At 37.5% G+C, this 12,005-nt stretch overlaps 1 protein-coding gene across 2 annotated transcripts in view; it reads left to right on the forward strand.

The window, feature by feature from the left end:
- DCP1A (decapping mRNA 1A) overlaps nucleotides 1–12,005 on the forward strand; it is a 36,627-nt gene that overhangs the window by 10,074 nt on the left and 14,548 nt on the right. For both annotated transcript variants that reach the window (XM_086619019.1, XM_086619021.1), the window contains exons 4-5: nucleotides 2,994–3,060; nucleotides 9,288–9,426. In XM_086619019.1, the coding sequence (XP_086475145.1) occupies nucleotides 2,994–3,060; nucleotides 9,288–9,426 (206 nt within the window). The remainder of the gene's footprint in view (nucleotides 1–2,993; nucleotides 3,061–9,287; nucleotides 9,427–12,005) is intronic.

A 12,005-nucleotide genomic window follows, 5' to 3' on the forward strand; every position in this document is an offset into this window, starting at 1 on the left:
ATAAAAATTATTATAATAGCATATACAAATGAGTGATACACAGTGTAATTGCTCACCACCAGCTGACTAACACTGGATCCAGCCCCGGCTAGTGATCCTGAAGAAGAGACATCCTGAAACCATAATCCTGGAAGACATCCCCCTCATCCATGTATACTGAGCATGATGTTGCATGATATGGAATATTCCTTTGGCCAATTTGGGCCTCAATCTTAAGCCTAAAATCAAATCCTAAATTAGGAGTTGTGGGTCTGTTGCTCTGGCTGTGTTCCCTCCCAGCTTGTTGTGCACCTGCATGCTAGCAAAACATGGGATGTTAAAATCAAGTCCTTGATGTCTTAGCAACAACTATAAACATCAAAATGTTATCAACATTCTTGTACCAAATCTCATACTAAATCAAAACCACAGTTCTGTTCTAGCTGCTAAGAAGAAAGCTAGCTCTATCCCAGCCGAAACCAGGACAGTTACTCATGACTTCATGTGTGTCAAAACGTATCGTGAATCCAGCTGAAGGGTGTTGCTGCTGATGATTAAAAGCTACTTTTACTTGATTACTAAAGATGCTGCCCAGCATTCAGTGTAGAAAAGTTGGATGGAAAGCATTAAACTAGACGGAAAAATGAGTCAATTTAATGGCTTCTGTTGGATAAACTCTTAAAAGAGTTGCAGTAGAAAGGGATGCCATTAAACATGAACATTCAGCTAATGTTTATGCTAGGTGTAGTAAAAAGATCACAGATTTGAAAAGAACTGGTAAGTACCAACTCTGATTTTAATAAAGGATGTTCATAGCTAGAGTTGCACGCATGTAAGAAATAGATCAAATATACGAATGCAGTTGGGATGCACATACATACTTCTGGGGCAAAGGGAGCTGAGCTGATAGTACAGATGAGTCCTCTTTTGAAAAGAGGAAGTTTAACATTCCAGCCTGTTGGACTATATCTAAGTTAATGCCCAAGTTTACTTATTCATAATCTGCTTTACATCTTTGTAATGCTGTTAATGTTTTGCAGTGACTCCCTATGATTGCTTGCCAGTAGTACAAAGTGGAAAAAAGCCTGATAATCTGTACACCAAACTGAGATTTGGATCTACTTCTGATCTTGTGTAGGCCTGTTACTGGCAGAATTGAGTGTGACTTTTATCATTTGTCCCATTAAGATATCATTATGGGTTCCTTATCTTCATTTCTTCAGCAAGTATGCTTTTGAAGAAGCTTTATTCTCTTGGCAGTTTGTCTGATAATGAAGTCAGGGAAGGGAAAGGGCTTTTCTGCAGTGTTTAAAACATGCTACATGACTAAAGAAGTAGTTCAAACTGGAAATATTTTCAGGTTTATATGTAGTAGACAATCCAGTTGTATTAAACTGTAAATATTAATAAATATTTCGTAAGCATTGGCTACATGAATGAGATGGGTTTTTTATTGGCTTACATCTCTTGCAAGAAGAAAGTTCCTTAAATTGTGCTGTATTGATTTGTTTGTGACTTGAAAAGCTTTGTTGTCTATTACTTAAGCTGTAACTTCTGAAGAAACAAGCACATAGTTGTTATTTAATAAAATAAAAGAAGAAGCAAAGTAGAACTTCAGTTTGTCTTAGGATATTGTTATAGAAATGGGGCATGGGCATGGCTTTTCAAGGGTTTTGGTCCAACACAGTAAGTCTAGGAGATAACTGGAAGGTCTAGGAAAACGTTTTAGTTAATAACTGCCCTCTTTGCCATGGCTTGAAATAATTTTGGTTTGGCTTTGATTGAGTTTTTTGAGTGTTTTGAGGAGTAAGAAAAAAGTTGAGGGCAGGAGGATACGACTTTGAAATAAAAATCTATGTCTGGCTGGAAAAGGTTGTCTATTTTTACACGTTCCTTTCCTTCACTTTTTATAATCAGTTAGTGACTTCGACTTCATAAGAACATTTGCTTGAACTGCAGTATAAAGATGGCTTTTAAAAGGCTAAAAGTGTCTTTTCAGAAATGAAAATATTTTAATGGTAACATACGTAAAGTGTCCAATTGCCTTTGATGTACTTGCATGCTGTGCATTAACAAACTTCATAGGTGAATGAAGGTTTAAAATAACCTGCTTTGTGGGCTGGATTAAATACAGTTCAGAAACAAGTTCTGCAGATCTGTTGTGCTGGCACAGCTGTGGGGACGGTGAGGACACGAGTATGTGTGGGTAAAAATGACCTCTTTGAAGCAGAATTGCTGATGAAGAAATGGTACATGGCACTACTGGCGAAGCTTCTCCCTCTGATGGAGTATTTCTCAGCTCAGTGATCAAGGTCTAACTCTGTCAACTTTCAGTGGAATTTTGCTTTGAAAGCCAGAATGTGGCTTAGTGTCTTCCTGAGCTGGAACCCTTTGTCCCTGATACTTTCGAAGAGTAGGGTTCAGTATGAATCTAGTTTTAAGCTGCTCCGTGAATGCAACAGTATGGTTGGAGCTTTAGTACCCCTTCCTTCCTATGCAGAAACTTCTTTTCATAAAAGAATTTGGAGAGGGAACCTTCCAGAGAGTCTCTGACGGAACTGTAATACTGTAGCTCAAACTTTGTTTTTTGTTGAGCTTCAAAAATGGAAAAACTTAAAAATGAGTGTTCAAAAAATATGAAGATTCTTTAGCTTATTTTAAGTGGTAAAAACGATCATTCAAAACAGAAGGTTGCAACTGTAGTGGGAAGGCATCTGGTAGTTAAAATGTCATTTTCCTGCCACTTTCGTTTACAAACAGTATCAACATTTCGTAGTTCTTGAATTTAATCTGACTGACCTTGTATTTGTGTTTGCACATGTGCTATTTCTGATTACTTTATAAATGGTACTTGGTCACACACAGAATATTGGAGTGGAAATTGATGGTAATTCATATGTTGCTGATGTAATGGGCTGCTGGGTTTTTGCCTTTTTTCCTATTGATTTGTTTTCTGTTTTTTTTTTAAAAAAACCTTTGTCTTACATTTTCATGGTTTTTTTCTTATTTTCAAGTGTCAATTTATAGTATCTGGTTTTACGACAAGAATGACTGTCATCGGATAGCAAAACTCATGGCCAAGTAAGTACTGTGGTCTTACTATTCTGTAATTCTTTTATGCAATATGGAAAAAGATGTAACCTATTGAACATGTTTTTTTCTTCACTTTCCTTAAATAGAAAAATACAATGTTCTTGCTAGTACCAATCTTATAGTAATCAAAACGTGGCTGTAGGTTAGGTCTTGTTGGTTTCTTTTGTGGGGTTTTTTGTTTGTTTTTTTAAAAACATCTACAACAATAAAACTTTCAGTTAAGTGGTAAAAAAATCAGTTTAAGTATTAGTTGGCATTCTCCAAAGAAAGCAAGTACGAACACTGTTTATTTTACGCTTTATTTTGTGTAGGGATGCTGGCAAAAGTGCTCTGATACAGAAAGTATAATCCAGTAAATGATGGCTATGGATTTTTTTGGTTGGTTTAGCAGTTTGTTTGGTGGTGGGCTGATTCTTGGTTTTTGGGGTTTTTTTAAAGGCTTAGTTATTTTTCCTGACTGAAGTGAAAAGACTGGAGAATAGTGAGAGAAGTAGGTAGAATCTTATAGAATTAAAGTAAAGTTAGGAGAGCGAGCAAAACTATGAAATAATAGGAGCTTATTGCTGACTTCTGGATTGTTGTTTAAGTCTGATTATTTTTTTTTCTTTCTTCCCCCACCCTCCTTTGGAGATGAAGTTGGTTTACAAAGCCAACATGTCACTTGCTCTTATTTTGTAGTTCCCAGGGCTCCTAGAGATGTCATGGCAGCAGGAGAATTTCTGAAGTGATCTCAATTTAAAGAAACCTTAAAAGACTGTGGTTGCAATAACATGGTTTTGTTATTTTTAAGCTGCTGTCACTGTAGCAGTGCAGTTAGTGTATCTGTGCTGTAGATGGTTGAGCTGCCACGGTGAAGGAGGGCTTCAGACTAGAGTGCAGAAGTTTGAGTGAACAACAGAGGTCAAAGAAGGCTGCAACTGGTTGAGTTGGCAATGTGGCATAAAGTCTTTAAAACACGTTGTGATTGGAGAGTGTGCCTGCACCTCTCTGTTCCTTCAGGTGAGGTGCCTTGCAAGTTAAGCCAAGACTTTTTTACTAATAGAAAAGAATGAGATTTAACTTGAGCAAATCTTCAATGTCCTTATGAAAGGAAGGAGCTTGAATTGCGTGACGGGGCGGTTGCACTAGCAAAATTGCAAAATTCAGGTGTTCTGCACAGGATATCTTCTCATCTCATGTTCTCTGCTTTGCTCTTCACTATCACACTCTGCTTTCCTGAACTTACTTTTCTATTGCATGCCTTAATCAGAGTGTTTTGTCTTGCAAGTCAGGACATCTTGAAGATTGGCAAAATTGAATTATATGGAAACTAGTCATAGTGTAGACATTTTAAGCTGAATTCGAATTTCTTGATTTGGGTTTTTTGCTTTGGGTTGTTTTGGCTTTTCCCTGCATAAGCAACATAAGACAACACAAATGGCAGACTTCGATGTCAAGATCTCGTTCTAAATTCTTACTGTTCTTTTCTCTTATCCTGATAACCTATGCAGTTCCCATTTCCTGTTTTTTTATATATTGTTTTCCTTCCCAGCCATGTTGGACTTTTTGCTATTATTTTACTAGTCCAAATATAAGGAGTAATTATAAGGGTTAATGGAAAACAATTGTGTGAAATTGACTCTCAGAAATTGTTACCAAAACAAATTACAAAATATCTATTACCTGTCTTTATAAACAGAGCATCAGAAAGGCATGGCTTTGTTCTTTTAATGCACCTTTTAACTTAAAACCGTGATTAATGTTTGAAGTGGGAGAGAGAGCTGAACCCTTCAGACTCTACCGTGTTCTTGTTGTCACGCACAGCTGCACTGCAGATCTAAGTGTCATGTAGCAAAACTTGAGTTCGTTTGATATTAAACTAATCTAGTGACTACAGCACAAATCATGGATACAGATACATCAGGGATCTTCAGTATAATCAGGTGATAGACGAGTCTAGCTGTGGCTCAGCAGTCCATAAAGCGCATCTACCCTTTTTGCTGAATTCTGTAATATTGTGGGAATAACTGTAACCGTGCAGGTTCATTTAAAGTCAGTCTGGGAATAATCTAAGCTTTATTGTCATCTTTGTAAGCTAGTAGCCAGCCTTTTCTTGGGTCCCTGATTCCTGTAGTGCAGCTTTACTAACACACAGAGGCAGAAGTACCAAAGTTGACATTATTGCTTCACCCCTGTTTATGCACCTTAGAAAGTTTCTGAGATTACAAATTATTTTGGAAGGTCGAAAAGCTGAAACGTATTTTTTAAATGTTCGAATTTTTTAATGTAGGTGTTGGAATAATTGTGGATTAAAGGTATCTTTGAAACTGAAATTAGAGTTAATGCATCAAGCAGACGTTGGGGAACATGTATTGAGCTTTATCACTTCAAACTTATGCAAGTGAATCTAGAGAAATCAAATGTGTATGTGGAAAGATTTATTGATTTGATATTGACAGAATACAGACAGTTAAATTTTGCTGAGCGAGCTAGGACCTTACTTCAGTATGATTTTTTCATCTTTGCTGCCATTAACTTGGTCAATAAAGGCCTAAGTGATCTTTGCTAGCCTAAGTGCTGCTGGTAATAAGTCTTTCATTCTCTGAGTGCTTTTTTTTTCATAAGGTGTTTCTTCATTGTTAGATTATGGAATATCTGAATACTTCTAGTTCTTCTTTCCTTTAAAATTGTGTATTGGTTTGGGGGTGACAAAAGTATTGACAGAAGCCATTTCTATACTGAGAAAGGTATTTAGTGTAAATGCGTTTACTTGTATTTGTTGAAAAAGTACTGTAGAATGAAATCACACTTCACTTGGTACTACAGGCCTTACAGCTTCTGAGTATCTAAAGATGCATATTAGAGAAAATGAAATGAAGGCATTCTAGTTGCCCATTACTGTAGGATGATGGAAAAGCTGCACGTCTGAGGCTGTTATTACAAACTTAATGAAAAGTGGATTTAGACTATTTTGCTGGCTATCTGTTTCCACAAACATCAAACTTTCTCTCACTCAAAATGAGTAGAAAGCAGTCAGAAGAGAAGTAAAAATGCTGATGCTTCTGTGTGCTTCTCTGTAAGAAGGAGGCTGAAACTGCAGGACTTATTTCATCTTGGGATTAAAGATGTATATAGGAAAACTTAAAATATATGCTTTAATTTAAAAAAAAATTAAACAGATCTTGGAGAAGGAAAGCTGTATTTCAGTGCATGGTAGCAGGCTCCATCAGGCTTAGTTGAGTACGCTTTGGAATAAATATTTATCTTGTCTTCCAAGAGTAATAGTTTTGTTCCACAGTTTTTTTGTCTTTGTCTTGGGTGGAAATTTGGATTGGCACCCTTTTGTTTAGGTGCTTTTTTTTAATCACTGATAGGAGAGAGTACTGCCTTTATAGTACCTCAGAGCTTCAAAAGCATAACCATAAAAGGTTTCGAGGAGATTTGCATTCTCTTTCCTACTCTTTGACTTGACCTCACTGAGCCAGACTGAGTTAACAAGATTGCAGGCCGTCCGTTTTTGCTTTGGTGGCTTATCTTTCAAAAGAAAAGTAAATTAGTGTTCGTAGGCTTTGTGATCACAGACCTCACTTCTCACTTTCTCTCTGTCTCTCCCTGCCGCCTCCTTCTGTGAGGTAGTGCCAGGTATATTTTCAATGCTACAGCCGCAGATATTCCTTAATAAACTTGTCACAGCAGCTACTGTGTCCCCAAAGGAATGTGTACCTCTTCCACTATCTGATATAATGGAAAGAAACAGCAGGCCTTACTTAAAAAAGATTTAATCCTGGATTGCATACAGAGCATGCTCAGTGTACGGATTTGCATGAGTTGACTTTTTTCCCCCAGCAAAGAGATTCAATTTACGGAACTTTTTTAAAAAGAATTCTAGAATTTTCTGAAATGAAAAGCAGTAGGACAGCAACTAGGGTTTTTCAGATCTTTGTGAAACTATTGCATTCTGACATGTAAATTTGCAGGATTTTTTATTTTTAGGTTAGTTTATAGGCTTGTTTTACCCTGTTTCAACAGTCAAACCCAAACTGGCTTCTGACATAAGACAGCAAGCTGGAAGTGTGAGAGTATCTCAGTTTTGGGAGTACATTGTTTAAACTTTACCCTAGCACCACTATTTGAGTGTAACCTGCACGAGACAGAAGATGGAAGAAGAGCTATTAGACAGTTATCTGCATGAGAAGATGATAACTTTTTATTCTTTAAAAAAAAAGTAAACTTTAAAAAGGTAGCAACACTTCATAATGGATAGCAGGAAAATGTGAAATGTTTTTCAGAAATCTTTGTGAAACATTTCTGTGAAATGGATGTACTCTTTGAAGATGTTTTGGTATGAGACCAATTAGTACTATTTTAATAGGAAGATGTTTTGTTGAAACCTTCTGGACCACCTAGTCAAGAGCAGAAGGAGGGTCTCAAGACGGAAGCCTTTGCTTCTGCCTATCAGGCAGCACATGGCATGACTTCAGGTGTCCAGAATTTTCCCTTTAACTGAAGTATTTATTTTTTTTTTTCTAACACAATTATGCTGGCACTTAAAGTCTCGGCATAGTATTCTGGTTCTTCTACCTTGCCCTTTCTCATCACTAGTTTCAGAGTTGAGTTTAGACAAGTCCTAAGTTGGAACTGTATGACCATGTGGGGTGCTAGAAGAAAATGTTCTCTCAGCACATCACCATAGAAACATTTGCACAGTATTGAGCTTCTTCATCCAAACGAGCACATGCTGTGGTTCTTAGAAATTGTCAGACAGAGTGTAGATTGGCCTCCCTGTTCCGAGTTACGTTTGCAGGTGAATGCTTGCTTACAGAGAAGGCTGTACTAATAATGAGAAGGTGGTTAAATAAGCAGCCTGTATGACTAAAAATTTCAAAGTACTTTTGAAAGCAACATTGTTAAAAGCCAAATCTAACCCTTCTTCAAATAAATGCAGCTAAACTCTAGTGAAGAGGCTTAGTTGCTAGAAAACTGGGAAGAAACTTCCAAGACCTGAACTATTTTTTTTTTCCTCAGAAATAGCGACGTAGAGGTGCATATAAATGTCAAATTACTCTACAGTCTATAAAATTTAGAGTTACTCCTGCATCCTAACTGACCAAAAGAAACTGGAGGCTGGAATGATTGACGCTTTCTGGGATTGTTATTATGGCACCTCTTGGCTTCTCCATCAGCCAGCAGTTCCACAGCATGAGAGTTCTCAAGAGACATGCCAGCTCCAGAGCTCTGCCCTGTTTACAGTGCTTGTTTTTTCTTAACATATTTGATTAATGCAGGCTTAAAAAAGAAGGGATTACAGGCTGGTGTGTGTTTATTTCAAGAGGATAAGCTTTAGCGCGTTGCACAGCCATGTATATCTTGCGAACTGCATATGGATTAGGAGTAGAAGTATATGCTGCCCTTACTTTTATTAATGAAATGTACCAGATACTCATCGTCGTCTTGCATATCATGAGTGTCTTTTAAATTGAAGTTTTTTTTGAATCTTGAGGCAAGTAGAGGTGGAGTAGAAGTGGTGAATGAACCGTAGGCACTAAAGGCCAGAGGGAAAGAAGTGTTGTAGACCTGCAGGTTATGGGAATGACTACAGGGCAGCTAGAGAAGAAAATGGTTTGCGCCTCTTTGCAGAGCCTTAAGTGGGAGAGTAAGGAGTAACTTGCTCTCAGCCTCCTTGCAGACTGACTCCAGAGACATCTGGTGTGAGCCAGCTCTTATTTTCCACTGTCTTTGTTTTGTTGTATCATGGTAGGCCTCATCCTAAATTAGAAATGTTTTGTAATTGATGTTGTTGAATAACACGACTTGATTTGGCTAAATATGGAAAAAATGCACGTTAGGAAGTAAAGAGTAAAAAATGTAATTTACTGTCTATGGTATAATACATGTGCTCTTTGTATAACGCATACTTGAATGTCCACGTATTTTATTGTAAGAACGTCTAAATATGACAGCTTTACAGAAGTGGTGTTTATTGTAGGCAAACTTTGTGAGAGACAAACCAGTGCTGTCTGGATTGGAGACAAATCGTACGGAGCGTTTGACAGTTTGACTTGTATAAACCTTGTAGCAAACGAAAACTTGTGTAACTTTGGTCAACTGTGTTAGGTTTTTATTCAGGCAGAACGAATTGTGCTAATACACTGGGAGTATGCTTTTCTTTACTGCTTTTTGCAAGATGTTAGCTCTAGATAAAATTTTAAAAACCTGTTTCTCTTTTCCTGTTACAGAGTGGTAGAACAAGAAACTCAGAGATCGCAGCAAGTTGCCCAGGACAGAAAAAGTCCCAGCAGAACCAATGGCTGCAATGAAAACAGGCCCATTGACATCCTGGAAATGCTTAGTAAAGCCAAGGATGAATATGAAAGAGTAAGGAAATGTTTTGGTTTGTGTTTTTCCTTCTTCTCTCCTCTTGTTTTTTTCCAGACCTTATGAACAAATAAAACCAGCACTTGTAGTTCTGAGTAAGGAGCTTAGGACATCATATGGAGTCTATTGAAATAGCATGCCCTGTGATTTCTGAGAGAAATGATGGAGAATATGGTAAATTGTCCTGTGCGATACACTCTAACCGAAGACTGCGAAGTAGTGCACTTAATCCGTAATTTAATGGGCCTGTATATTCTTATGTTTGAATTGCTACCTTCTGGGGGAAAAAATACAATTTTAAAAACGGATACCTGAAGATGCAGACACAACAAAATATTTTTCTAAAATAGGTGCATGGGCTGCTTAATCTCAGTACTCATCTACCGTCTTGTTTTGTGAGATCATTGTCAAAGGAAACGTGAACAAATAGGTACATATGTAACACTGAACATGTCTGGTTTTGTGATACTGAAGTTCCATTATTGTAAATATTCCTAGTGGCTGACACTTTGGTTTTTCAGTTTTTTTCCTCTGTACTGAAAGTCACTGGAGGAGGTCTGCTATGATTCATGCCATAATCAAGAGCACCCATTGAGCTGCACAATAAAAGGGTTTGACATGTTGAATAATATGACAGAAGCCCAGAAACTTTGTGAACTATCCTGTGTCTGTGATACAAGCGCAGATGTATAATGACTTAGAGAGAAGGGGTAATGTGGGGAAAAACTCATGTTTTAAAACAGTGTGAGATTTGCACGTTGCATGAATTCGTAAGTTTTATTTCTGTAATTATTGCCTTAGTGGGCAACTCCTTGCCTACTTTTTCATTGTTTTTCATTTTTAAGAAAGCCTATCTGGAAACATCAGTTGTGTTTTGTTTAAAGAGCAGGCATTCTCTGCCATTGTTTCGTAGCCTTGTTTTTGGACTGATGTCTTGTTCCCTCCTTCCAATACGCCCTGCTGGGAAACAGTCTCTGATTTCAGGCAAGATAGGTTAAATACTGATTGTGTGATCCAACTTGAAATGTAGCTTGACAGACCCATTTTACAACAACTACTGCTATAAGAAATTTTTGTCTCTGAAAATAGCAAATAAAAGTTGTACCAAACAGCATCTGTCTCTTAGTCTCAAAGGAAGTCTTGTGGTAGAGATTTAGTTGTTCCGTGTATTTGTAGACTCTAGGAAGCCTATTTTCAATAGCTGTAGACTAAGTATAACAAGACTGTTCCCCTATCCTTCTGTTCCCTGGTTTATTACTTCTGTCCTATCTACTGTGCATCTATCCTTTTAATAAATTACTTCAGAAGAGAGAGTCTTTTGCCAGTGCTAAAATCACAAGTTTACATAATGAAGGAGAAAATTAGTTCTCTTAGGAAAGAATTACTTTATATAGTCCTGAGGAGCAAACTTATACATGCAGGATGAATATAAGGGTAATATGTGGGAGATCCAAAAAAGGAAACAAAGATTCTGAACAGGCCTCTCCCCAAGTATAATAATACAAGAATGTGCAATAGTAAAATAACGCACGAGTACAATGTTGCAGAGCTGTACTGATGGGAGAAGAGTTATCGCGTCAGTAGAGTGCTTGATTCCTTCCAGAAGTTGTTTGTGCAGTAGGTCACAGCAGAGTTCCTTTGAGTACTTGGCATTTGAGTCGTTGTAGGATTCTAGATTGTTCCAGTACAATGTGGGATGAGGAAAAAAGAATGAACACGTAGATTAAGCCTTGTATGAGGCACTTAACTTGTCACTTTCTGACACTGATTGAGAGCAGGTGAATGTGACAAACCATACAATATATTTGACCCAGGCTAGGTACTAGTTTCTGAAAATCAGTAATGTGGGTTTTGAATTCTTTAAATACAGATTGGAAAATAAAAAAGCTTCTGCCTCTCTGAGCATCAGTGCTGTTTTGGGAGAAGGTGTCTTTGATGAAGACCAGCATTGTGGAAGTAGCAGCTTTTGTCAGGGCACAGAAGGAAGCATCAAAACCTGAATGACTCATCTTTCAATGTTTTATCAATTGAGACAGATCTGAAGAAATTGAAGGCTTTTTGAGAAGGAGGGGAAAACAAAACAAAAACACACACACCGACAGGAGCTCACTGTTTTCGTAGTGCTCTCTTAGGGTGTGATGAAGCCTTTCTCCCTCATTGTCCTTACGGTATTGGATAATACACGTTTCCAACAGGTGGCTCTCAAAAATGATTCAAAAAGGATATTCCAGCTTCTCCTCTCCTAATTTTCAGGTCTTTTTCATGTGAAAGTACTGAAAAGCTTTTGCTAGAAAGAAAGTTCCTAAGCATCATGGATGAAGCTCTGTAGACAAGCAAAATACTGATAAACAGGCAATGGTATGTGGATTTTGTGGTGGACAGTTGATGTCTGTGGTGCCTGTAGCACAATAGGGAAATACACAGAGCACGGACTACAGTAGAGCTACTATATCATTGGATTTTTTTTGTCATGGTCTTGATTTGTTATTGTGTTTGTGTTTGTTTTTCTTGTTGCTTTTAGAACACTAGTGAAACTAGAATAATTATTTAATTTCCATTTTGTGTGTGTATGTGAACTG

This window comes from Tauraco erythrolophus, chromosome 12, assembly GCF_009769465.1.
Source record: "Tauraco erythrolophus isolate bTauEry1 chromosome 12, bTauEry1.pri, whole genome shotgun sequence".
In the NCBI taxonomy this organism is placed as follows: Eukaryota; Metazoa; Chordata; class Aves; order Musophagiformes; family Musophagidae; genus Tauraco; species Tauraco erythrolophus.